The 26144-nt window shown below is 55.0% G+C and overlaps 12 protein-coding genes across 12 annotated transcripts; 7 read left to right on the forward strand and 5 right to left on the reverse strand.

Annotated features, from left to right (window-relative positions):
* Positions 1 to 474: 474 nt before the first annotated feature.
* HMPREF1541_03387 (uncharacterized protein) lies at positions 475 to 6687 on the forward strand (the record flags this gene model as incomplete). Its single annotated transcript, XM_008717738.1, has 1 exon — positions 475 to 6687. The coding sequence occupies one exon, from the start codon at positions 475 to 477 to the stop codon at positions 6685 to 6687; it is 6213 nt and encodes a 2070-aa protein (XP_008715960.1).
* A 622-nt stretch (positions 6688 to 7309) lies between these two features.
* On the forward strand, positions 7310 to 7978 carry HMPREF1541_03388 (uncharacterized protein; the record flags this gene model as incomplete). The annotated part of the gene is made up of 1 exon (XM_008717739.1): positions 7310 to 7978. The coding sequence occupies one exon, from the start codon at positions 7310 to 7312 to the stop codon at positions 7976 to 7978; it is 669 nt and encodes a 222-aa protein (XP_008715961.1).
* Positions 7979 to 8056: 78 nt separating this feature from the next.
* On the reverse strand, positions 8057 to 8780 carry HMPREF1541_03389 (uncharacterized protein; the record flags this gene model as incomplete). The annotated part of the gene is made up of 2 exons (XM_008717740.1): positions 8057 to 8660; positions 8743 to 8780. The coding sequence occupies 2 exons, from the start codon at positions 8778 to 8780 to the stop codon at positions 8057 to 8059; spliced, it is 642 nt and encodes a 213-aa protein (XP_008715962.1).
* Positions 8781 to 9484: 704 nt separating this feature from the next.
* On the reverse strand, positions 9485 to 10087 carry HMPREF1541_03390 (uncharacterized protein; the record flags this gene model as incomplete). The annotated part of the gene is made up of 2 exons (XM_008717741.1): positions 9485 to 9807; positions 9868 to 10087. The coding sequence occupies 2 exons, from the start codon at positions 10085 to 10087 to the stop codon at positions 9485 to 9487; spliced, it is 543 nt and encodes a 180-aa protein (XP_008715963.1).
* Positions 10088 to 11109: 1022 nt separating this feature from the next.
* HMPREF1541_03391 (uncharacterized protein) lies at positions 11110 to 11916 on the reverse strand (the record flags this gene model as incomplete). Its single annotated transcript, XM_008717742.1, has 1 exon — positions 11110 to 11916. One exon carries the CDS (start codon positions 11914 to 11916, stop codon positions 11110 to 11112), a length of 807 nt encoding a protein of 268 aa, XP_008715964.1.
* A 308-nt stretch (positions 11917 to 12224) lies between these two features.
* HMPREF1541_03392 (uncharacterized protein) lies at positions 12225 to 14179 on the reverse strand (the record flags this gene model as incomplete). The annotated part of the gene is made up of 4 exons (XM_008717743.1): positions 12225 to 12913; positions 13229 to 13822; positions 13876 to 13924; positions 13958 to 14179. The coding sequence occupies 4 exons, from the start codon at positions 14177 to 14179 to the stop codon at positions 12225 to 12227; spliced, it is 1554 nt and encodes a 517-aa protein (XP_008715965.1).
* Positions 14180 to 14748: 569 nt separating this feature from the next.
* HMPREF1541_03393 (adenosine deaminase) lies at positions 14749 to 16008 on the forward strand (the record flags this gene model as incomplete). Its single annotated transcript, XM_008717744.1, has 1 exon — positions 14749 to 16008. The coding sequence occupies one exon, from the start codon at positions 14749 to 14751 to the stop codon at positions 16006 to 16008; it is 1260 nt and encodes a 419-aa protein (XP_008715966.1).
* A 376-nt stretch (positions 16009 to 16384) lies between these two features.
* Positions 16385 to 17749, reverse strand: HMPREF1541_03394 (uncharacterized protein; the record flags this gene model as incomplete). The annotated part of the gene is made up of 1 exon (XM_008717745.1): positions 16385 to 17749. The coding sequence occupies one exon, from the start codon at positions 17747 to 17749 to the stop codon at positions 16385 to 16387; it is 1365 nt and encodes a 454-aa protein (XP_008715967.1).
* Positions 17750 to 18370: 621 nt separating this feature from the next.
* HMPREF1541_03395 (uncharacterized protein) lies at positions 18371 to 19333 on the forward strand (the record flags this gene model as incomplete). The annotated part of the gene is made up of 1 exon (XM_008717746.1): positions 18371 to 19333. The coding sequence occupies one exon, from the start codon at positions 18371 to 18373 to the stop codon at positions 19331 to 19333; it is 963 nt and encodes a 320-aa protein (XP_008715968.1).
* An 870-nt stretch (positions 19334 to 20203) lies between these two features.
* Positions 20204 to 21859, forward strand: HMPREF1541_03396 (uncharacterized protein; the record flags this gene model as incomplete). The annotated part of the gene is made up of 1 exon (XM_008717747.1): positions 20204 to 21859. The coding sequence occupies one exon, from the start codon at positions 20204 to 20206 to the stop codon at positions 21857 to 21859; it is 1656 nt and encodes a 551-aa protein (XP_008715969.1).
* A 569-nt stretch (positions 21860 to 22428) lies between these two features.
* On the forward strand, positions 22429 to 23397 carry HMPREF1541_03397 (uncharacterized protein; the record flags this gene model as incomplete). Its single annotated transcript, XM_008717748.1, has 1 exon — positions 22429 to 23397. One exon carries the CDS (start codon positions 22429 to 22431, stop codon positions 23395 to 23397), a length of 969 nt encoding a protein of 322 aa, XP_008715970.1.
* A 748-nt stretch (positions 23398 to 24145) lies between these two features.
* Positions 24146 to 25879, forward strand: HMPREF1541_03398 (uncharacterized protein; the record flags this gene model as incomplete). The annotated part of the gene is made up of 1 exon (XM_008717749.1): positions 24146 to 25879. The coding sequence occupies one exon, from the start codon at positions 24146 to 24148 to the stop codon at positions 25877 to 25879; it is 1734 nt and encodes a 577-aa protein (XP_008715971.1).
* Positions 25880 to 26144: the final 265 nt, after the last annotated feature.

Here is a 26144-nt window from a genome sequence, read left to right on the forward strand (position 1 = left end):
CATTCTCAGAATTCGCCAAACCTACTAGATTGGGAAACAGACGCTTGCCAATACAGTTTCAGCCCTAACTGACTGCCCTCGTTGCCGCGCCAACCGCTGTTGGGGTCGTGGGCGCGACTTTGGGGACTTGGGCAGCGGTCCAACCACAGTCGATCCCACCCCGGTCGTCAGATACACAGTGTACACAAGAAGACGACACCTTCATCCTCAATTTGGTATCTCAGAATATCGCATGCGCATAGAGTGTCGAGAATTGAGATGTTAACCTGACATTGGCATACAATGCACATTGTGCTCCGCATCGCTTGATCCACGCATTCCAAATCACAACATTCCACGAGGACGGAGACCCTCGGCCTCGACCATGTCGTCCCGTGACGTTTCTCGCGACAGAGCTGACTCGAGGATGGTCAAACATCAACATTCCTTCTCTGATGTTGCTAAGGGCCATGTACCCATGTGAGTGCTCCGATAATGTTGCGACCCCTCCGCCGCTTACATGCCTACAGGTGGGACAGCTCTGATCCCGAGCGAGCTCCTCCCCCACTACCTCTGAATCCAGGCAACAACAGTCCGGTCACAAGATCAGGCACATCAGCTCGCATCGAAGAAGCTGCTGCTCTCATTCAGGCTAGAGCTCGCGAAAATGCTCCAAGCTCCTACACCAGCAATCCAGCACCAAGTCCCTCGCCCGAAAAGAGTCCCAGCAGGCCCCATCACCGTCGTATGCAAACGATCCAGACTTCCAGCATCAGCAGGCTGAGCGACTCACTGGAACGAAGATCACCGGATAAAGGCCTGAGATCTTCAAAGCATGTCGAGTTTGAAGACCTGAGAAAAAAGGATCGCAGCCCAACGAGAGTGCCCGACTCACCCACGCCTACTCCAAAGCAACTGAATTCAGAGAACACTCCTCCAATGCTGGCCCTTCAGACCATTCGATCGCGGCAGGATGCCCTGCCGCCGCTGAGCGACATCAGCAATGCCGCTACGCCTGCAAACCCGTATTCCTTCGAATCGCTCTCTTCTCAGATTCTTCACATGACAAGTATCGCGACAAATTTGCAGAAAGAAATGACTAATCTCAGTAAGAGAAGCAAGGACAACGCAACCGATCTGCTTAATTTGAAAGAAGCCACCAATAAGCGGGACGAGGATATCCGAGATAGCCTTCGCAACCTCATTTCAGGTCTCGACGGCCGGTTTCAAGGTCCTGAGCATCGTCTACTCGATGGACCAGAGGCATCGCGATCGACTCCAAATCTAGGTCTTTACTTCGACGAGAAACCGCAGACGCCGAGAAAACACTATAGCCTCCCGCGAATAGCCAGCCCATCAAGCTTATCGGCGACACTGGACCGCGACATCACTGCTTCACCTTCTCTGACTTACGTCGATGGAGCCGCCAGCATTGCACTGCTGGAGAAGGTGCTGAGAGAAATGGCCACCAAGGATGGTCAAGAGCGAATCATGGAGATCTTGGACAATGTGAAGTCTCAAGCTCTGGTTCCGGCTTCTGGATCGAATGGTGCATCACAACAACCGTCTTATGACCCGAGAATGATGGCAAAACTGGAGGACATTCTCAGCTCTCTGCATCAGCTACAAGATGATGCGAACAGCAAGACTCTTGTTCGCAAAACCGAGGCCACGAGGCGCGGATCGCAACTCGATGCTGTTTTCGATGCCGATAGAAGAGGCTCCAGCGTGAGTGTCAACTCAGATCTTGCAAATGACGACATCATGAAGATGCTCAAAAGCGTCAAACAATCACTCACGCAAGGTGGCGGCCTTACGAACGAAGTCAAGGCTCTAGTGCGCGAACTCCGGGGCGAAGTACTGGGCATGGGAAGAGAAATCGCGAAGAAGCTCGAGCAAGCCCAGAAAAGTGCTCGTGAGCTTGAGCCCAGTCCCAAGGGTCCAAACCGCGAAGAGATCGATCTCATTGTGGACGATGCTCTGGCCGAGCTGAAAGAGCACATGCATCAGATCGTGTCCAACAATCAACAACAGTCAGCTCGATCAGAGAAGCCAACTGTGGATACGGCCGCGGTTGTCTACGCTGTGACAACTGCTATTGCCGCCATGCCCCGTCCCGAGCCAGTTGAGAGCCGCGACATCGCTGCCGAACGCCACGATATGATTACTGCCGTCAAGGAAGCCTGGGAGGAGTGCAGACCAGAGGTATCCCTCGAGCACCATGGCCTGGAGCGCGACGAGATCCTCGAGACTCTACAAGAGGGGCTCAAATCGTATCACCCAGAGCCTCTGCAACCCACGGTCAACGAAGCTGGAGTAACTTACGATGACGTTCTCGAAGCCGTGCGAAAGGGCATGGCGGACTTTGCACCGCCAAGGTTCGAGTCAGAGGAACCCCAGGTCACGCGCGATGAAATCCTTGCAGCTGTTCGGGAAGTGCTGGAGAATTTCGACTGGCCACCGCCATCGCTTGCACCCTCTTCGCTCAGCACATCTACCGGTCTCAGCAGGCGAGAGGTGGTTGAAGCCGTCGAGGAGGGCATGAAGAGCCAACCTCCCGTCGCCAAAGAGGTCGAGTTCAACAGAGAAGATCTGTTTGATGCCATCAAATCATGCCTTGAAGGCGAACAGAACCCCCTTGGAGGAATGGGAGAGCGTGTGGTCGAAGCAATGCACGAATTTCTAGGCAGCATGAAGAACGAATTCCAGCAGTACTCTGCTGCGAACGGACGTGACACTGAGCAAGTGCTTGATGCGTTGAAAGATGGCCTTGAGGACCTTCGACAGGACGTTCAGAGCTACGTAGATCGTGCTGCTGATGTCACAGGCAAAGAGGAGATCATCGATGTCGTCAAAGCAGGCTTCACTGGTATTCAGGAGGATCTGGAAAGGGGCCTCAGTAACCGCCCTAATCAGCCAGCAGCCACGACACCCGAGCTCCTAGATGCCATGGAGAAAGAGTTTCAGCATTTGAGAGACACCATCAGCAAGTCAATGGTGCGAGACCAGCAAGGTTCAGACAAGGACGACATCTTGGACGCAATTCGCGATCTGAACGACGACCGATCATCGGCGTTGGGCAGCAACATCAGCACAGACGACATCGTCAAGCAAGTCAAGGAAGAGCTTGAACACATGAGAGCCGCCCTGGCGGGTACCTTAGTGTCAGCTGGTGCTTCGCTCCGCCGAGAGGATGTCGTTGAAGCTGTTCGCGAGGGTCTAGAGACCCATCGTGAGGCGCCACGTGGAGGGGATGGAGAGAGCATATTGTCTAATACCAGTGAGCTGCTGGACGCCTTCCAGGACGGAGTCGAGAACATCCGAGCGGACTTGCAGAAGGTTATCGACAGACCTGTCGATTTAACAAGCAGTTATGAGATTCTCGACACTCTCAAGATCGGCATTGAAGATGTTCGTGCGGACATCGGTCGTCTGCAAACCAAACAGGACAGCGATAGCGAGCCGGCCAACCCTCAAGACCGAGCAGTCGTTGTTCATGATGAAAACAAGATCTCAACGGAAATCGAAAGCCTCAAAGTCATGATCACACAGTTGCGCATCAAGGTTGAAGCTCTCGATACTATGGGTGTACCGGCTCCTCAGGTAGAGGTTCCCACCGAGATGCACATCCACAAGGATGATATTGATGAACTTCACGTCGCTCTTCAAGGTATCCATACCACCGTCCGTGAAGTTCGCGATGCCCCGCCTCCCGTTATGGAGGCTGCAATGCCACCAAACGCTGCTTGCAAGGAAGACACGGATGCTATCGAGACTCTTTTGCGAAATATGAAGGCAACTGTCGATGATCTGATCTCTCCCGGTATAGACTCGGCAGCGAAGACCGAGACACTGGCTGCCATGGAGGAGACTCTTAGCGAGATCAAGATCGCGGTCGAAGAAGCAGCTACCCGACCTACTGAGAACAATGATAGCGTTGACTTGGAGCTGATGCTCCTGACTGTCAAAGACATCCAAAAAGCAGTCGAGGAGATGCAAGAAAAGATGAGTGGTCTTGCAACTGAGGGCGGTCCACTGTCTAAGGCAGATGTCCAGGTCGTTGAGTCTCTGTGCGGCGATATTAGGACACAGGTCGAAAGTCTTCCGCTACCGGATCCCGCAACACTCCCGACGAAAGATGAAATCTTCGAGATCAAGGAAAACATTCAAGCTTTCAAGCAACAGTACGAAGCTGATAATGAGCTGACAGCTCAAGCTTTCGAAGCTAGAAAAGTCGAGCATGGTGGCATTGCCAGCAAGGTCGACGACGTCAAGACAGTTCTCGGTGATCTACGAGACGAACTTATGTCGAAGCTGGATGGGAGCGAAGAGGGAATTGTTGAGCTCAACAAGGTCCTTGGAATGCACCATGACGGTATGAGTTCTTATGCAACCGCTGAAAGCATCAATGAGCTATCTGAACTTGTCAAGGCAGAGTTTGCCAAAAACATGGAGGCTAGCACGACCATGAAGACTGACAGCGAAGAGAAGTCATCAACCCTGTTCTCCAAGCACGATGAGACTAGCTCTGAGATTAAGGCCGTGATCGAAGAGAAGTTCAACGAGCTGATGACGAAGTATGACGATGCTCAGCAGTCCAACGAGACTAAGATGGGCACTTTCGAGGAAGCAAGCAGGAGCCAAGGAGAGGCCGCTGCCGACGTCAAGAATGCGGCGGCTGAGGTCAAGACTCTTCTGGATGTCCTGGGTTCGACAGTCACAGATACATGTGAGAGGATCTCCGAAGACTCGAAGACTGTCTTTGAAAAGGTGGATGAATCATCGACCAGAATTTCCGACCTTCATATCGCGAATGCTTCAGAGCACGGCCAGACTCGGGAAGAGATCACAAAGGCTGTTGATGCCGCACTTCGACTCGAAGGCACGGTTGCCGAAAATCAACCTGCTGTCCTTGGTGCCATCAAAGAGGTTCTCGACGCTGTCACTCGCCACTACGAGCACTCCCAACAGCAGAGCGAGACATTCACTCAGACCACTGAAGAGATCAAGACTGGCGTCAGGTCCATTCCAGAGTCCTTCCCCACTCTTCTGCCTGCTCCCGCAAGTCCGGTTCGCGAATCCCCGCCACACGAGAGATACGACGATTCGCAGGTGCACGATAAGCTCAACAATCTCATCTCGCACGCAGCACTTGCGAAGGAGATGTATGCAAGCATCGAGTCCCATCAGAAGACCACTCAAGAGAGATTGGGCGACATGGACAAGCTTGAGAAGCTTGAGAAGCTTGACGAGATTCACGGTCATGTCGTCGCCGCGGCTAGCGAGATCTCGTCAATGGTCGCCACACAAAGTAGACTCATGGCTGAGCACCACGAGTCAAAGACTCAGGCCGCGACCGAGGCCGCTATTGCCTTGGAAAAGCGGAACGCTCAGAAAGAGCAAGTTGAGGCCGAGATCGTTGGCCTGCGGCGCGAGAAAGAAGAGCTGGCTGCGTCTATGCTAGCTCTACGGAAGGAACATGAGGAGCTTAGTAGCCAGACCAAGAGACTGACTCGCGATGTCGCGAAGCTGGAAACTGCCCTCGGCATTCGTCAAGAGGAGATGCGCGACATGAATAACCGTGCTGAAACCTTGGAGCGCCGCATATTCGAAGGACTCATGAACCATGCCCGCACGATTCGCGCTGGCAAGCCCGCGCATGCCAAAAAGATCTCACCGCAAGAGCGTGACGCCTCGATGTCGCTCAAGCGCGTCCCAAGCTCCGCCTCCAGTACTGTCACAACTAGAGCACCTCCAAAAGAGCCTCCAACCATCGGGTCCGCTGTCGGCATGACGCTTAAGAAGAGAACACCCCTAGGCTCAGGCGCAAATTCCATTTCGGGACGCCAGTCCAACGTCGACCGACGCATCCTCAGCACCAGCCATGTCACGGGCCGCAGCACACCCGATCGTGGCGCGCTCGTCCTAGCTCCGGCTCCGAAGGCGAGCAGTGGTTTCATCGGCCTCAAGCGTAGCCAATCTGTCAAGAGCAATCCAAGCATGTACGCCGGGAGCCGGAAGCCGAGCTGGAACGGAGTCATGACCACCACAGCAGACAAGGAGAACCATGGCGATCTTGCTGAAGAGGCGATGATGAGCGGTGATGATGATCTTAGCGACTCCGGCACCGAGCGCAGAACGAGCATTGCAAGCGGCACAAGCTACATGTACACCGACAGTCTTGCATACGGCACAGGAAGTGAAGTCAGCACGAGTACCAGCGGCAGGAGAACGACCAGTTACGCTAGTAGCATCGGCGGGACAATCAATGGCCAGACCGAGTCCATCGCCGAGGAGGATGAAGAGGATGCCGAGGCGGGGCAGAGTGCGGCCGAGGAGGCTGCGCTGACACTGGCCGAGCCGCAAGACAACATACAGGCTGGCAAAGACAATTCGATGGCGCTTACAACGCTGGATGGAGTCATGGACGAACCCCACCATCCAAACACTTTCGACGCCGTCGATTTCGCCAACAACGAGGCACAAGCGGCTGCAAACCATGATGAAGACGCAGCACTGGCGCTTGAGTTGGCGCCTCCGCCGACCTTCACCGAAAACGCAGGAATGAAATACGGCGGCAGTGACATTCACGGTAGTGACAGCGGACTGGGCACCGAGCCACCAACTGCGACAGAAGAGAGACCTCACGGTGAGGCGGAGGAATACTTCGCCATGAGCAAGGCCGACGGGGTCGGCGTGCAAGTTTGAGGGGGCAAGTAAAGAGTTTTCATGACTTATGCAACGTTTGGTCTTTGGATGTGATTCGTGGCCCGGGTTTTACAGCGTTCAGGCGTGTCTAGGTAGCAAGCAGTTGTTTTGAGAGGGTCCTCGAACTGGCATTGGTCAGTCATGAGCTGGCTATTTTCATTGTACACTCCCCACAAGGATCTCATAGCCTTGAATCATTATCTTTCTAAGCAATACCTTTCGCCAAGCGGACACTTATATTTGTGCTTGATACAGACCTCCGAAAGGGTAACGAAGTACAAATAAGGTCACGTGGTCGGCTGAACGTCTCAGGTGTTTCGTTGGCGGTGTAACATAGTAGCGTGCAAGCAGTAGTTTTCCTTCTTCGTTCGCGATCCTTGTGCTGGGTGCAAACGACAACAAGGCATCGATGGAGTCAAGTGCCAAGAAATTTGCCTCATGCAGCCAGCACCACAGTCGGAAGCCACTTCGCTATCACAGCACTCAGGACACGACACAATTTGAAAAGTCCGTCATCCGATCACAATAAAGACTCGCAGATCTGTTCACTTTACTGATATCAACAAAGGTGTGTGATTGTTCAAGCCTTGTCAGGGACAAGTGGGGCACCAACAGGCTCAGGATGGCCCACAACCATAGCCATAACCACGACCATTATGATGGACATGGCCACGATCACGGAGACCACGATCATTCACACGACCAAGAACCTGCTCTACAGTCTAATCTTTACAAACAAATCAACTTCGATGCCATCACCACACTGAACGAAGAGGTGCCCCGCTCCGGAGCCGCTATCGTCCAGAAGCCTTGGACTGACCGCCTCAACGACGAGCCGATTCTGAAATCCGACGCTGATGAGCAGTTGCTGATGCACGTTCCTTTCTCGGGCTCTTGCAAGATCTATTCCATCATAATCCGCACCTCGGACACGCCTTCCGCGCCCAAAACGCTCAAACTCTTCCGCAACCGCGACGATCTCGACTTTGGCGCGGCTGCTGACCTCAAAGCGACGCAGACGCTCGAGCTGCCGAGAACCAGCGAGATTGCCGAGATTGCCCTCAACCGAGCGCAGTGGAACATGACCACCTCGATCAACCTGTTCTTCGAGGACAATCATTCCAATGGCGAGGAAGATGTGACGACCATCAGCTACCTGGGCTTCAAGGGGGATTTCATGGCGTTGAATCGCGAGCCCGTCAATGTGCTGTATGAGGCAGCCGCCAACCCCAGCGACCACAAGATGATCCAGGGTCTGACCAACACCAACGCGTCAATGCCCGGCCAGTGATGCTGCCGCCGTGACTGTCACAAATAGTCGTAGCAATAGCAAGACCATAGCTCTGCATGAAATGTACCACCAGCAGCACTAAGCCGCCTCCAACGCCACCCTCCTCTCCTTGGCCCTCTCTCTCTGTCTCTGCCTCCTCTCCTCCTCCGTCCCCTCCACCGTCCGCTGCGGCACATCCGGCAACTCCCCCTCCACCAACACCGTGCCCCCCGGCGCCTCCGGCAACCCCACCACCTCCCTCTCCAACGCATCCAGCTCCTCCTCCACCTCATCCTCCTCGGCATTACTCATCCTCCCCGCCAACGCCTCCCCCATCTCCCTCACCGCCTCCCTCTGCTCCTCCACATCCCCCATCAACCGCTCCACGCCCTCCACCCCGCCCATCTCCCGATTGATCTCCTTCAGCACGCTGGTGCCCTGCTGCAACCCGAACAGCACGTCCTTCTGCACGAGCGCGAACTCGACCGAGCTCGTCAACTGCTCGAGCTGTTCCAGCTGCGCGTCCGTGCGCGACAGCAGCGTCTCTTGGTATTTCTTGCGCCGCAGCGCCAGGAGCGCCGCGGGCTTGTTGTTTTGCGCCAGGCACTGTCGCGCCACCTCGGTCTCGCGGGATGTGATGGTCGTTAGGCGGCGCTGGTAGCGGTGTAGGGCGTCGCGTTGGTTTTTGAGGTCGAGGATCGCCCTGCGGTTTTGAGCGGGTATGTCAGTACAAACCGGGCAGACACAGTGTGGTGAGGGAGTCATGAGTGGGGGAGGTGGCCTACTTGTCCTGGGCGGAGATCTTGCTGCTTCCTTGACCCATGGCGTTTGCATGGCGGTGAGAAGTGTATGCGCGAGGGGGGAGGTAAAAAGTTATGGATTTATGCCATACTGGCGACAAACCTGGGATTACTGGTGGGAACCCGCACGTGCCTTGGAAAGGTGACGATTGCGGCCGCGGGTAGATCCGCCGCAATTTGGGTTGACGGCTTCAGCCTCGTGCAGCCTCGTCGCGATTGCGAGCGTTTTGACGTTTAGAACGAAAAAGCTTCCCAAGACATCCATCCGAGCGTTTTCTCCATGGCTGTCCGGAACAGCAGTCGTTTCAATGTTTGTTCCAGTCTCTGGATCCGGAGGGAACTCGAACTCGGACTGCCGTCTGCAACAAAACATGATCATCACGCTTCTGCGCGGTTTTTACTGACACGACAAGCTGGCGACCGGACGCCGCGCTGCGATAATGGGCACTTATTGCGAGCATACAGCACTCTGTGGGAGATCTGTGGAGGAGAGCAAGATTGGTTATTGGCCCACTGCGAGCAATTTTGAGCTCAAAGTATCCGTTGGCAACCCTTCAGAGCTAATGGCACACCTTAATAACCCCGTGCTGAAGCATATCCTGCATATCCTGCATCTGCTGCCATCTTGGTGACTGGAGCGTCTGCTGCGCACCTGAGGGTGTAAGAAGGTGATGTATCAAGGCAATGAAAAGCTGCTTTTACGGATCCACCATACGTCCGACCGGTTTCAAGCGCTTTTGCCTCTGTCTTGTCCGTTCTGACCCTGGCCAAGACCGCCAGTCTCGGTAGATATTCCCGCCGACTCTGGCTGAAGCAACGAATTCTCGAGGCCGATCTTGCTCATGGCGGTGCCCAAGACCTGCTCTGCGTGCATCCCCGCATCAAGGTGTACAGCGCCCATGATTGCCTGGACAACCGATGCCATCATCTTGTCGCTCACTGTGGTCGTACCGCCGGAAAAGACGGCAGCCTTGTCGATGCCAGCGCTGGTCCCGATCTCTCCCAAGTTCTTGCTTGCCAGTGTCGTGCTGCGGATATCGGCCCAGTCGCCTAGAAGTTGTCAGCTCAAGGCGAACAGCAACATGTGACGGAGGGGGTAGGAAGTCGTACCGAGAGTCCGGTCCGTGTCGAGCCATTTGGCACACATCAGCTGAGTCATTGCGGTGTCGCCATAGGTAGCCAGTCTCTTGTTCGGCTTGATGATTGTTCCGTGAAGGATGTGGTTGGTGCCGGAGGCGTTCAGTGCTGAAGCACAAAGCGATTTGTCGTTGAACTGATAGCCCAGGATCTCCTCGCATTGTGGTACGTTCTTCTCAGGGAAGATAGACATGGTTCCAGACTAGATGGTGTTCGACTTTGTGGTGTTGGAGCAGCGGATGCAAGTTGTCAGGCTGGGAAAGTAACAGACAGACTGTTCTTACTGAGGGGGGCTGGCTGTGAATGTGATTGATGCGTCACAGGTCGAAGAAGTGGGGCCGTTATGCAGAGTGGTGTGTTTGCTCCAGCCAAACCCTGCAGTCTTCTACCTTGGGAGACTCAGCCTTATAGCTCTCAGAGCTGTGCAGTGGTTGAAGGCCAAGCTCTGCATACATGGTACGTTAATTGTGTTTACTGTAATTGTCCAACTGTGCAGCCTTCCTGCCAGGTCTGAGCCACAAGGCAACAGCTCCACTAGCAGCTGCCATACAAAGTACTTGCCAGTAGCCACCCAAGTAACATGCCAGTTGGCGACTGCCCTTGCATAGGTGACAACAGCATACTGATGCCGACCGAGCCCTTCATTTCCTTGACAATGTCGACTTAACGATGTCGGATTATCGATGTAGAGATGCCTAGCGAGAACTTTGTGATTGGCCCAACCTCATTCGGGGCACTCGTAAGCTTTTCCGTTTTGGGAATGCTACACGGTTCAGCTAACAGCTAACGAAGGAGCATACAACGTGAAACCATTTCCAGACGATGAGACCTTCGGGCCTTGTGTGAGCGGATACAAAAACCAAGGACAAGGCGGAAGTCCGATGCAGTGTGGCTAGCCACATCTACCGAGTCCGTCGTGGGCATACACGAAACGTCCAGCCTACGGACCGCCGAGACTTTCCCCACCAGGCAAATCAGGCAACACCGCGATTTTTGTTCTAGACGTTAACTCAACAACCTCTGAGATAGATCGCCACTTAGACTGTGCGCACCTGCTCGTAAATCACTCTGTCAATTATCCAATGAGAATTTCGCTAGTATCCAGCGCCGACGACCGTTTATATACATTCATCAACAGCTTTGGCCGTCCTCGTCATCAGAGTCTGAGGCTCAAGCTGGATCCTTCCAAGGGACTGACATAGAACCGCGACGCCACTAGCGTCGGTGTCTGTCTGCATATGCCACAGAACTCTCCGTTCCGGTGGTGGAACTTGCGGCGACGGCGGAAGACTCGGTGATGGAAGTCCCTGTTACGGAGCTGGAAGACACTTGGCTTTCTGAGACTTGGCTGTCGCCCTCTAAGGCACCGCTGGTGTCGTCATGGACATCGCTACGTTCTTCAGCGTCGCTGCGTGAACGCGACCTGCTCCGGCGGCGCATCTCATTCTCCTGTGCCTCTTCCTCCGCGTCGTAGTCCCTTGCCTTAGCCTCCTCGAGCGCCACCTCCATCGTACCTTGTAGCCCCAAAGCCCTAAAATATTGCTTGGCTCGAGCGATGGCGTCCTCACGCCGTTGATCCGTAATGTCAGACCAGTGATTGTGTTGCCAAGTCTTGAGATTGGTGTGAGGCCAATCGATGTGGACGACGTTGGCGCCTGCGTTGAAACCCTCGTTGGGGCGGTCATGGAACCTCATGGGGTGTATATAAGGATCGGGACTGCGGCCCTCGGCAATATCGCGATCGTACTGCTCCAAGAGCCAATCACTGAGGGGGTCTTCGCACAGTGGGTGCGATCGGAGAAACAGTTTGCTGTGCCATTGGTTTCTCCTGATGACGGTGCCGTCGGGGAGTTGCTGTTCGGGCAGGTGACAGAGGCACTTGGCGTAGATGTGCTCGGTGTCGCAGGTGCAGTCGATGTTGAGGTGCGGTTCCTCGGTTTTATGGCCGCTGTGGAGGATCTCGAACTCGCGCTTCTGGCAGACCCAGCAGACCCAGTAGTACCCGAAGTGGACGTGGCACATCGTGGAGGCTGTAAGAAACAATTCCCGACAATTGGAATGTGCTTTTCGATGATTGACTGTTTGGGCGGCTGCCAGTTTCTGCTTTTATGAAAGTGGAAAGTCCGATCCACACCTGAGGCTTTATACAACTGAGAGAGATGATGACCCAGTCAGAAACAGCAGCCATGCAAACGATGAAGTGCTGGGTCGAGTTGAACTCATGACTGCAATTTGCCAGTGTTTGGCGCACTGTGTCACCTTTGTCGCCAGGTCATCCCCGCGAACATACTGTTCACAAAGCAGACAATCTTGGCTATCAGAGTATCGACTCAGAGTCGGTATCTGAAGCCAAACGTCTTCCAGTCGGTCACATCGTCGTAGTCCTCAGCCTGTAGCTCGACCTCGCCAGCGTGCTCTGCCAGGTTTCGTCCATCATCAACGTCTGCCAATTTACCACCTGCGACGATGCCCCCGGCGCCGGAGCTGCCCTTGACGCCCTCCAGCTTCTCCCTTCGATGGTTCATATACTGAAGATAGAACCTCAGGATCACAGCCAGACCGACGACGAGCGAGTAGCAAACCAGGATTGCGCGGAACGCGGTGTTATAGTGAGGTGCCTCCGAAGCGTGAAAGAATTGTGGTCCGGCAATGTTGCCGGCGCAGTATGCGATGAACATCATGGCCGTCATGGTCATCTTCTTGGTCACGCCTTTGTAGTTGGCGCCAACCAAGGACATGAGTAGAGGGATCCCTCCTGGCCCTGTCGATAACAGGAAATAGCCGAATAGTTGGACACCGGACGAGGTTTTCGGTCGTACATAGATAAGGGAGCTGCCAACCACGGCAGGAATGACCACACAGACAATGAGGATACAATTCATTTGGCGAAAACGTCCGGCTAGATAGCCCGTGCCTGAGATTGTGGCAGCCGATATGACGGATGCGGGGATGACGAGAAGTGTGGACTGGAGGGACGTAAAGCCAAAGGACTTCAGAACGAGGTTTCCAAAGTTCTGTGCTAAAAACACGGAAGAGCATGAATCAGTAACCGTGTCCAGAATAGGATGTAGGAGAAGGAGGAGGTTCGGGTTTTGAGCGGGACAACATCTACCGGGGCTTGACAAGATTGACGGGCAGGATCCTCGGTGTCACAACAGATCACGACCAGGTCTCTGCTGAGAGTCTATGAGCCTGCTCGTTAATCTTGTCGCTCCCTCGTGGTCGTCAAGTCAACGCGCAATAGGGCTTGCTTGGGACCCTGCTTGAGGCGCCCGAATAGCAAGAAGAGCAATATATGGAGGCTTTGAGCCTCACAGGGCAATGGGAAACTTACTGCCACCATTTGGAATCTGAGTCAGCAAGCTCATGCTGAAGATCATCCAAGTCTTTGGGTCCATGAGACATTCCAACGCTTGTTCCTTGCGCCACGTAGTGTTCTCAGTTCTTCCCGTGCCAGCGATCACAACACGATCAGCTGCGTACTTTCGTTCTTCTTCGGTGAGGAACTTGGCTTTGCTGATGCTGTCCGGTAGGAACACGAGCAACGGTATAGCCCATACAAAGGTTGCCACGCCAAGGATGATGTACATCCACTGCCAGGGCCTGAGCGGGTACTCAATGTGGCCGGCACCATACGCGACAAAGCTGGCTACCAAGCCGCCAACGGAGTTCCCGGCAAACCAGATGCCAGTTCGGGTAGGGATCTCGTCTCTCAAATACCAGGTCGAGGTAACGAACATGAACAGAGGTGTGATTGTGGCTTCTGCCACGCCCAAGAGGAATCGAACGGTGATAAGGCCGCCATAGTTGGTGCAAGCGGCTGTCAAAGCCACGACGACGCCCCAGAAGAAAGTGTTGGCAACAAGATACTTTGCTACGGGGATGCGTGCGATGATGAGTGTTGTAGGGTATTCCCAGAAAAAGTATCCTGGAGCGAGAGTCAGCAGATATAGACTCCGTCATCAGGCGCGCAAAACCCACCGAAGTAAAAGACCGAGGCAACCCAGGAGTACTGCTGGCCAACGAGGTTCTATACAGCGTTAGTACAGCTCAGGTAGTGGACCGACATGTCACTTGCAGTGTCTTCGCGTAGGTGGAAGACGGAAGCGGACGACAAGATGGTCTTGTCCATGAAGTTGAACATATAGGTGATAAAGAGCAAGGGCATCAGCCTTCTGTCAATCTTGCGAAGCACCCGCTTCGCCATGGCGGCGTCGCGCTCATGTTCGTGGTTGACTTGTACCGGCGCCGCAGCAGCCATCGATACATCCTTAGAAGCGTCCATGTCGTTACGATAGGCACCAAATGTCACAGCGTCCAGATCTAAAACATTTCAGAGGCAAGAGGCTTGCCTTTTAGAGCGGACGGCACACGCGCCCAATTCCGCGACGGTGCAACATCGCAATCGTCGGTCGCATGATCGTCGAACGGGAGGCTGGCAGCTTATCAGACCTCGCAGGAAGAAGCGCGTTGAATGCTTGCTTGTTAGGGCGTGGATCGTGCCCACACCCGGGTACACGGCCCTGTCTCGGTGGTGACAGACTCTGTGCGCGGGAAGCTGGTGGGGAAGCAGATCGGCGCCTTACCGTCTTGTCGGAACACGCCGTCTGCTTTACAAGAGGGGCGAAATCAATCAGGATGCTGGTGCATTGAGCGCGTGTCGCCCAAGAGGTGGCGTAGAATCAGTCTGCTCTCGCAAAGGTGACGAGTAGTCAGCATGTAAGAGGTGATCTCCAAGCAAGCCTGGCAAAGCCTGGCAAAGCCTTTCTGACAATGGGTGGTGGCGTTCCACGGCAAAGCTTGGGGGCTCGAAGTTTTCTAGGCATGGGAACCTGGCATTTACAACGGCTGGAGATGGCCGCCCAGGGTGCCCTTCGCCAAACAGCCGGCAGCGTTTCCATCAATACAACATGGCCAAAAAACGCTTCCTATATCGGCCCCCGTAAATTGCCAAACAATTTCAACACCTATAAGCCCGCATTAAGCCTTGGCCGTTGCAAAGAGGTCATCCCGAACCCCGGCGGTAAGATGAACGGCCTTGAGATCTCACCGTTCATTCGCTCATTACCGAAAGTCGAGCTGCATGTCCACATTGAAGGAACGCTGACGCCGGCACTGCGCTGGAAACTCGCCAAGCGGAACAACGTCCCGCTCAAGTACGCGACCTTTGAGGAACTTCTTGACTCGTACAAGGTCACATACAACCACCGGAAAGAAGTCAACGGGGACGATGGACGCCCTACCTTTCTGGAGGCTTACTTCGCTGGCTGCCAGGTCTTGTGCACCGAACACGACTTCTATGAGCTTGGCATGGCATATCTGGAGCGATGTAAGGAGATGAACGTGCGGTATACAGAGCCCTTCTTCGACACGCAAGCCCACACCGAGCGCGGTATCCCGGCAGAAGTCGTCCTGGACGGCTATTTACGGGCTCAGCAGGAGGGCGCCAAACAGTTCAACGTGCAAAGCAATTGGATCTTCTGCTTCCTGCGAGACCGACCATTTGAGGAGGGCATGGACGCCTACGAGGCTGCCCGGCCCTGGGCCAGGGTGCCAGGCGGCAAGGGTCTCTTTCATGCCGTCGGCCTTGCATCGAATGAATTCGACAAACCACCCCTGCTCTTCGAGACGGCCTTCCTCAAAGCCAAACAGGACGGCCTCTACGTCACGATGCACTGCGACGTCGACCAGAAGGATGCGGCCGATCACGTCCACGAGGCCATATTCGACGTCTGTGCCGGGCAGGGCGCGGACAGGATCGACCACGGCCTCAACGCCATCGACCGGCCCGAGCTGCTCCAGGGTCTGCGGACACGGAAGATCCCCTTGACCCTGTGTCCGCACGCATACCACCGACGCCAGCAGACGGAGGTGCTGTTTCCCAAGATAACGAAACTGCTCGATGCGGGCGTCCAGATCTGTATCAACAGCGACGATCCGACGTACATGCACGATGTGTGGATAGATGGGAACATGCAGAAGACGTACACGTACTGTGGCTTGTCCCAGCGCGACATGGTGCGGCTGGCACGCAATGGCGTCGAGGCAAGCTGGGCGTCGGACGAGGTCAAGTCTAGACTGAACCAGGAGCTAGATGCAATAGAAATTGAATGAGCTTCCTCACCGTAGCAGTTCGATGATTTTGTCGTTGACCTTGCCCTGCCCAATGCCGGAGCATGCGAATCACAGGCAGTGAAAGCTTGGCAATGACCTCCCCCTGTCCTCACGAGTCACCTTGACATTGGAACCGTAAACAAAGCACTTTTATATCTCGATCGTCTCGTTGCTTGCGCAGCGGCGCTATATCTCTGACTGTCGGCCCCCAAAGCTTCGGGTGCATATATCATCACTTCGAAAAGCTTTCAGGTCCACATTGCAGATGAAGAGGCTCGGTCTTTAATGAATTTTTGCGATTATTCTCGCTTCTGGCGGTCGACTTTACTGTGGCAGAGAGATACAATGTCAAGATTGGGTATCTCCGGACCCCACACTACACTCTCTTCAGCACACCCTTCTGCACCTTGACCCTCGCCAGCAGCACACACAAACTGCTGACGAGCGCGACGCCTCCCGCATAAAAGATAGCCGGCCTGTAGAGACTGATGGTATGTCCTTTATCTGCACCGGTTGCTTGTAACAAGTAGCCCGCGATCGGCGTTCCCAGCAAGTATCCCGCCATCCAGCCCGTGGTGTTCATACTCATAGCCATGGCGGCGAGGCCTGGCCCTGCCATGAATGCGACCGTGGTCGGCACCGCCACAAAGAAGCCGCCGTTAGACACCCCGTTGAGTATCGCAAAGACGACCAAGGGCGCCAACGAGTTCGAGACGGGCCAGATGGCGAGCATGCTGACCGCGTTGATGGCCATGGTGAGGAGAAACGTGTTCATAGGGCCGATACGGTCGCACACCCAGCCCGCGCCGATGCGGCCGGTAGCTGCACAGGCCTGAAAAGCCGACACCAGGGCGGCCCCCGTTTGGGTCGACAGTCCGGCTGACTGTGCGAAGAGCGGGAGAAAGAAGGGTGGCACGAAGAGGGCAAAGGTCCCGAAAGCCGCGGCCACGAAAATGGCGACGAAAGGCAGGTTCTTGAACATGCTGAATTCCACGAGCCGCGTGTTGGTCGGCGGAGTCCGCTCCTTGACGAGGTATGCCGCGGGCAGACCTGTGGCCAGAGTCATGAGGCCGAGGATCCGGAACATCCACGCCGTACCGACTCTATCGATGAGGCTTTGCAGAGTGACGGAAAGCACGGTGGCCCCGACGCCGCCGCCGAACTTGACGATACCGTTGGCCAGACCAAGTTTGCTGGAGAAATATTGTGGCGGTATGGAGTTGGCAACCGCGTAGACCAAGCATGTTCCGATACCAAACATGACGCCGATCAGTGAGAACAGCCCGCCAATATTTGAGGTTGTGAAGCCGGCGGCGATCTCACCCAGCCCGATGAGTAACATGCCCATCAGCGCGGCATAGCGGGCTCCGACGATAGCCATTAGGCGAACACACAAGAGGCCAAAGGCCACGCAACAGCAAAGGCTGAGGGAGCCGACAAATGTGATGGTCGAGGTTGGTGTGCCTTCTAGAGAGGAGGAGAGCAGTGCTGTTTGTATGACGCCCCAGCTGCCGGAGAAGCCATTGAACCAGAAAGTCATAAGAGAGCAGGAGCCGACGACGACCCATCCGTAGCCACCATCTGGGATTGCGGTCGTGACATTGGTTGAAGTTGGCTCTGGCTCGTTGGGTGATGAGGAGATGATGGCTTCTTCGGATTGATTGCGGCCTGACACAGGTCCTTGGCTTCCTGAGTCGGCGGTGAGATATGTGCGCAGCTGGATCGTCTGAGTCGACGACATTGTGCTCTTGGAGATGGTAGACCTGTCTATCACAATCAAAATGTAACAAAGTGAGTGCATCTATATAGGTAAATAGGCGTTCCCCGCCTGGCCACATCGACCATAAGGCGCGCTGTACGCTTGATGTACATGGAGGGCGCAGTCGGACATGACTTCCGCTGCGGAAATCCGGTTAGTCATGGTTTCTATCAACCTTTGATGCGAGGATTCTGTTGTTAGCAAAGACGAGAGGCATCTCTTGCGACGTTTTCAGCTTCACGTCAAGCGCACATCAGGAACCAGCCCTGACGTGACGAAGGGTAGGCTCCCAGTCAATGCTTTAGGCTGGAAGCGGTCTTCTGGTTGGATTGAGGTTCTTCCAGTGGCATGCACCTCGCATTCGGACATGAGCGATACAGCTTGCGACAATACAAATCATGTAAGTGAGGGTAGGTAGCTTGGGCTAGAATTACATCGGCGTGCACAAGCCAAGCCTTAATTGCCCTTCGAGACCTTAATCTTAAGCACGCTGCCCCTCCATCCCGCTTCTCACACGATCCTTTTGCGCTGTGATATCCTCGTGAAGTCTTGAAGTGCCACTGCATAAGATCCAGCCTTTGCCAAAGACAGTCTGCATCAGTCATGTCTCCCTCCGTAGCAAATCTAACAGAAGGTCTCTCGGAAGAACAGATACGCTTCTTCTGGGATAACGGCTATCTGCTCATCCCCGATTACCTATCCTCCTCACAATGCAGCACGCTCCTCTCCCGTATCGAGCAGATGCTCGCCGACTTTCCCCTGAAAGATCACCCAATGACCAAATTCGTCACCGGTCAGGATGTCGATGGGACAAATAATGGCGAGAAGCACGTGGGCGATGACTACTTCTTGAGCTCCGGGGATAAGGTGCGCTTCTTCTTCGAAGAGGACGCTTTCGACCAGTCAGGTGAACTTCTGAAGCCAAAAGAAAAGGCCATAAACAAGATTGGACACAATTTGCACGGACTCGTAGACGAGTTCGGCCAGGTCAGCCATGCAGGTGAGACCGGAAGAAAGAATGCTGCAATTGCGCGGGATCTTGGATATAGAGATCCGCGACTATTACAGAGCATGGTAATTTGCAAACAGCCCGAGATCGGTGGCGCAGTGCCTCCTCATCAAGACTCAACCTTCCTCTACACAGATCGGCCGAGTGCGGTAGGTTTCTGGATCGCCTTGGAGGATGCTACGAAAGAGAATGGCTGTCTAAGCTTCGCGCCCGGCAGCCATCGACGAGCTCCAATCAAGGAGCGGTTTGTGAGAAACAAGGACAGCACTGGCACCACTTTCGACAAGGTTGAGGGCGACCTCCGGTGGCCTTGCGCGCTCGACTACGAAGAGGTGGATAAGCAGGAAGAGTACGTGCTAGGCGAAGTCACGGCTGGCACTCTGGTGTTGATACATGGCAACATTCTTCACAAAAGCGAGAAGAATACTAGCCAGAAGGGCAGGATGATCTATACTTTCCACTGCATCGAAGGCGAAGAAAAGTACGATGATCGGAATTGGCTTCAGATACCTGGGGGACCGTCAGCTTTCACCAAACTGGACGGCGTGGCAACATGACCGGCCTGAAGTGTCTCGCAGTTGCGCGCACCTCCATGCTCTCAATAATTCAGCCTCGCGTCTCATGGCGCAAAGATGCGTCCGGTCTATTCATACCAGGTTCCTAGTCATGTCGAGCGAAAAGACGCCTTACCGAGGCTCGGATTGCACATCTCGCCTTACCTAGTACGTATTCAAGGAAGAAGCCAGCGCAACTCTTTACGCAGGATCCTCCCTTCTTACGATCATGGTCAAACTGGCACGCAGCCGCAATCGACAGATCGCTGTCAGCGCAGACGCCACATAGAGACCCACATCGTTGGGAGCAGCGGCACGTTGATGTGCTACCACAAGGGCTCGAAGTATCGTCCTCCAAACGAAGTAATTACCGCTGCAAGTGTTGGTACCCGCAGGCTGGGCCGTGGCTGGTCTACTGCAGCAGGGTGCAGATTTTACCGACCAGTGACGAGGCTTGGGACAGGAAGCTGGAGAGCTTGTCAGGCTGTGACGTTTCCGATCAATACCAGGACTGGCGAGTCCAGACTCGAGATTGAACACGAGGCTGAATGTCAAAGGTATCGCTCTGGATGTCCATCGTGAAATCTTTTTGAGTGCTCAGGCTTCTGCCACCCACCCCACTCCTTGTTGCGACACATAGATATCGCGAAGATGGTAGCACCAGAAGCCAAGTATAACGTGTTGAAGTCCCCTCTCCCCGCACGTAAATGCCGAGATGGAGAAGACGTGATAGCCTGCCCAGGCCGGTCAAGAACCATGGCACCACGCCGATGAAACGCTGTTCTTTTCGAATGCCATGCTCTCGACGGACTACTCGTCTCTCTTGTCTCTGGAGAGCTGGTAAGAGCAGCCGGATATTCGGCGTACTGTGAAATGTATAGCATACGGTGTAGAGCAGCGGCGGGCCGCTACACTCGCCATCTCCGAGTTTCTCCAACACCTTACACAACACTCTCACAGCCAGCGTGCATCGCCCTGCTCAGAAGTGCCCCACAAAAACGACAGTTCTCATTCACTCAATCACCCCAGAGGAGCACCAGTGGCAGCAGCAGCAGCAGCAAGAGCAGTCGCCGTCCCGAGTTCTTCCCCACCGCCACGGCCGCGGTGTCGGACCTCCACAACGGCATCACAATCCTCAGCCAGGGCTTCGGCCTCTGCGGCGTGCCGGAGACGCTGCTGGACGCGATCCGCACGCGCGACCTGCGCGATTTGACGGTCGTGTCCAACAATGCCGGCGCGCGCGACTGTGGCCTCGCCAAGCTGAGCGAGAACGGGCAGATCGCCAAGATGATCGGCTCCTTCATCGGCACGAACAAGAACATGGTCAAGGCGTTCCTGGAGGGGCGCATGAGCGTCGAGCTATGTCCGCAGGGCACGATTGTGGAGCGGTTGCGCGCGGCGGGGGCGGGGATTCCGGCGTTTTATACGCGCACGGGCGTCAACACGCATGTGCAGACGGGGGAGATACCGGCGAGATATGATGCGCAGGGCAAGGCGGGGGAGAGGGCGGTGGTGGAGTTTGGGAGGCCGAGGGAGACGAGGGTCTTTGAGGGGCAGATGTTCCTGATGGAGCATGCGCTGCATGGAGACGTGGCCATCTTGAGGGCGTGGAAGGTGGACAAGGCTGGGAACTGCGTCTTTCGGTCGACGACGAGGAACTACGCGACCGTCATGGCCAAGGCGGCAAAGATGACGATTGTAGAAGCGGAGCAGGTGGTGGAGTTGGGCGAGATCGATCCCGATCAGGTGCATCTGCCGGGCATCTTTGTGGATCGTGTGGTGCCGGCAACGTCAGACAAGCACATTGAGATCCTCAAGGTTGATCAAGGCGGTAATGCGGACGAGGCTACTGCTTCTGAAGACGAAATCAAGCGTATACGCATTGCGAAGCGTGCGGCGAAGGAGCTGAAGGACGGCTCGTATGTCAACCTGGGAGTGGGCATACCAACACTCGCGCCATCATACCTACCTGAAGGCACCCATGTCACGCTACATTCGGAGAACGGCATCCTCGGCATGGGCCCCTATCCTGCGTCCAAAGCAGAAGCGGACCCAGATACGGTCAATGCCGGCAAGGAGACTGTCACATTGATCAAAGGCGCTTCGGTCTTTGACACAGCCGACTCATTCGCCATGATCCGTGGCGGCCACATTGACGTCTCGATCCTGGGTGCGCTCCAGGTCTCCGCGTCCGGTGATCTGGCAAATTACATGGTGCCAGGCAAGGTCTTCAACGGCATGGGTGGTGCGATGGACCTGGTCTCGAATCCGGATGAGACCAAGGTCGTGGTGACTACCTACCACACGGACAAGAATGGGAAGAGCAAGGTTGTCGAGCAATGCGATCTGCCGCTCACGGGCAGGAATGTCGTCAGCACCATCATCACAGAGCTGTGTGTGTTCGAAGTTGATCGGGGCAGGGGTGGGCTTACTTTGACCGAGCTGGCCGAGGGCGTAGACGTCGAGACGGTGAAGCAGAAGACGGATGCTGCGTTTGCGATTGCGCCTGAGCTGCAGACCATGTCGTAGAGCAGGATAGAGTTTACATGAGTCCATCAGTCAATATGATCTTCAGCTGGTGGCCGGTACCGGTGAGCCTGCGATAATACCTCGCCCATCGATATGTCTCGCATCCCGTCCTTGCACTGGCTTTATGGTAACAGCCAGCATCCCTAGAGCACAAGTTGATCCTCAGACCTATCGGGCCACACCGTCTAGCCAGTTCCTCCGGGCTCGTATTTATCCATCGATGGCTGATTGTAGCAACACCTCCTGCGTCCCCACTCCACTTCTCCAACGGTGGCTGAGGTGAGTTTGGGACTTCCCTTCTCCAAACCGCCTCTGTGTCCCTTCGAGCATCACTACATTGGTCTCCTCTTTGCACCATCCCCACTTCCAAAATGTTTGCGCACCTCGTGGAGCGTGGAGAAGCCGTGGAATGCCATCTCCGCACCCGGCTATATAGCTCCAGCGAGCCTCGCTACTCCAACATGCGACTATCCGTGCTGGCATTGCAACGAGCTTCTCTCCCCAATTCTAACCACAACGACTGCGGTAGACGCCTTCTAACCAAATAGACATATCCGTAAGCTTCGATAATGGCTTCTATAGACGCACCTCCGGACGCGACTTATGGATTTGTCGGCATTGGCGTTATGGGGTACGGAATGGCCATGAATCTGCGATCAAAAATACCGTCTACATCAAAATTCATCCTCTGCGAAATTAACGGGACCAGACGAGACCAGTTCATCAACGAAGCCTCAGCGAAAGGCAAGGTTGAAGTAGCCCAGTCGCCTAAAGAACTCGCGCAGTTGGCTGACATCATTGTCACGATGCTCCCGAAAGCCCGCCATGTTGAGACCGTCTTCAAAGACCCGAACACTGGCTTTCTGAGCATAGGAAAGCCTGAAACGCCAAAGCTCTTCCTAGAATGCTCTAGTATCGATACTGCAGCTTCCGTTGCCCTAGCCAAGGAGGTCGATGAGTCAGGTATTGGCCGGATGATCGACGCGCCTGTTTCGGGAGGGCCTCAGGGCAGCGACGCAGGTACCCTGACGTTCATGTGTGGTGGGCCAGAAGACCTCTTCCAGCAAGGCTTACCTATTCTCGCAACTATGGGGAAGAGGGATAGTATCGTTCATTGCGGCGATCAGGGCGCCGGCCTGGCGACGAAGCAGCTCAACAACTACCTCGGCTACGTCGGGTACTTGGGGCTCTGCGAGGTCATGGCCACGGGTGTCAAGTACGGGCTGGATCCGAAGAAGCTGTCGGATGTGATCAACATGTCCAGCGGCATGAATTGGAACTCGTTGCATCACAACCCTGTCAAGGGAGTCAATCCGAACGCATCATCCGCCAAAGACTTCAAAGGTGGCTTCAGCGTTGAACTCGCACAAGGTGTCATTGAGGATGCAACAAATCTTATGAGCCAGGTCGGGACGAAGAAGGTGCTCGCCGACAGTGTTATGGACGTCTATACCAAAGCGCTGCAGGATCCAAGGACGAAGGGACAAGAAGCGAGAAGCGTTTGGCGTTTCTTTGAAGGTTCAGAGAGTCCGAATTGATCGCAACAGGTGCCAAGATGGCGGGTACCGACAGTAGGCTGAGGCTGTCTTTGTCTGCCAGTGTTGTACAAGTCTCCGGAGAATGGCATCCGCCCACACCGATCCCGTCTGCACCTCGGCAAGCTGCGTGGCTGCGCAAGGCAACTGCCACTACACAACATCCACTTGTCTATCTTGTATCTCCTTCGCATCTTTGTTTGAAACTCCGCAGCCTTGTTGTTTGTGAGTTTGGCATGGCCCAGCAATTGTGAGCGCGCAAGGTCGTTTGCCGGCATAACAAGGACCTTTTGCGGCCTTGTGGGTGAGTATTGATCTCGGCCGCCTCAAGGACAAAGTACAGGAGCATGATGCACGTTGTGAGTGGTGAACAATGGTATGCTGGCAAAGTCTCGGTGCTCTGCAGGCAATCATGCAAATTCGAATGGGTCAAGATGACATGCCTGCTCTACACAAGGAAACAGTCGCAAAGTATGGGGGAACTCCTTCATGCCCGGCAACAATCAATTGTTACCCGCCTGATTGAGTCATGTAGCTCTTGCTGCGGGCAATGGCAACGACAAACGGGGAAGGCAAGCAGGGATTTTGGATAAATTCATGTCAACAGTCTGCTCTTTCCCATCCATCTCCATTGCAACATCTGCCCATCTACTGTTATAGACGACACCGAAGCAGCGAGACTTGTCAAACCATTATCCCGATTCCAAGCGTATTGCATCCCTCCGGATACCCACCATCACATTCAAACAGCATGCCCCCCTCCTCTCCTCTAGCCCTCAAGGCACAGTTCTACGTCATTCGCCCAAATGGCAGCTTCGTTCCTTTGATCGCCATGGATGAACTTCCAACCACCGTCCTCGTTGGCGATGTGCCCCGAATCCTCGAGCCGAGAGCCACATATGGCCTCCACAACGTAGGCGAGCATGAGAGCCGTCATATGCACCATGCTGTCGAAATCGCTGGTAGCGCGCGTCCTCCCACCCGCATCGAGCCTCTCACCACGACTATCCCTACGTCCGATCGATCTCTCCTGGCTAGCAAGCATGCCTGTGCCGGTCCCACTCTCGAACATGGATTACCTGCGCCGCCCGAAGCTTACGGCATCGAAGAGTACTCACATTCTGCTGCCACCACGCCAACTCTCGGCCAGACTGCCCTCGTGCGTGTCGATCGGAAGGCCACTCCAGTTGCGCAGGCCGGTCCCGACAGTTCACTTGCTCTCACACCTCAATCTCCAGCTTCCACCGCCATGAGTAGTCATGCCAGTCTTCCAAAGGTAAACGGCGTCAAGGAATACTGCAGTTACTGGCTGCGGCACGGTGAGTGTGACTATGCGCAGCAGGGCTGCTTGTACAAGCATGAGATGCCCACCGATCCCGAGGCTCTTGCACGCTGTGGGTTGCGCGATATCCCTCGCTGGTATCGTGAGAGCGGCAAGTACGGAAGTCTCCTGGCGGTACCCGGAAGCGGTGCCGCTGGTGGGCCTGCGAACATCGAGAAGAAGGTGGAGATGGATTCAAACTGGCGGCCCATGTCGGAAAAGAAGGCGCCGACTGTCAGTGAGGTTGCCAGGACTCCTGTGGCACGCACGAAGACAGGCATCACAACCGTCGCCGGCACGGGTATTCGTACCTCTGCAACAAATATGACGACCAAGGTCAATAGCAGCAACGACCCCAACGCTACCCTCAAGGCCCACCACAACATCTCCACAAGCAATACCAAGCCCCGCAAGGTCGAGCCCTACCTCAATTTGGAACAGCGCGTGGCCATGAACGCCATCGAGCAGCTGCAAAAGTCTGAAACCTTGGAGGCCAGCCGTAGGGCCAAGCTCCAGGCTCGCTCCCATACCACCTCTGCATCACCTAGCACTGTCCAAGCCGCCGATGCCAAGCCTCAATCAACATTCAGCCTCATCGACGCCAGCGACTCCGAGAGCGGCAGTGGAGGTCGAAGCCCTGGAATAAATACACCCGTCACAAGCACCAGTAGCGAGTCTGATAATGATGCGAAGGAGGGCCGCGAGACCAGCACGAGAGCTAGTAGCAATGGCCTGCGTCAAGCTCCAACGAACCCCGGCCCAGCGGGGAATTCTCAACGCTTGCCTGTCAGTGTCGTTACCAATCCCACCGTTGCTCAAAAGGGTAAGGTGGACGAGGTCGTCCACCGCGGAACGAAGGAGAAGTGCAGCAGCAGCAATGTCACCACCAACAAGAAGAAGACAAACATTCTCCGGCGCCGGAATGGGCATGGGCAGCAAGCTGGTGCGGGAAGAAGAGTGCGCAAGGACAGCAACGGCAGTGGTGAAAGCGGAATCGAAACCGAGCAGGCGACTGATCTTTTTGAAGGCTTCGGGTTTGGCAACGGCAACGGCACAGGCCCAGGCACAGGCGAGTTGAGAAATGCTATCGATATCGATCAGCAGCAGGCGGTGCTTATGGGCGTGCCGGCGTGGCGGGCTGGCGGGTATGATCACGATGACTGAGGATGGAAGAGGGAGGAGATCCGTGTGGCAAGCAGCATTGACTGGTTGAGGGCCAGTCGAGGACTGGGACTGGTTGTAACGGGTGGGTGGCCAAGGTGGATTACTGTACGGCGGTGGGAGTTGCTTTTTGGTCTTTTTGATAGATTTCCTTTTTGTCGTCAGTGGTTTGGCTAAATGGTCCTCCTCATGGAGCAGGACTCTAGGAGGCTAAGGATCATACATCTCTGATCTGAGATGAGTAGGAAGACGTATGAAGCCGGGAACT

The sequence above is a fragment of the Cyphellophora europaea genome (genome assembly GCF_000365145.1).
Source record: "Cyphellophora europaea CBS 101466 unplaced genomic scaffold supercont1.3, whole genome shotgun sequence".
Classification (NCBI taxonomy): domain Eukaryota; kingdom Fungi; phylum Ascomycota; class Eurotiomycetes; order Chaetothyriales; family Cyphellophoraceae; genus Cyphellophora; species Cyphellophora europaea.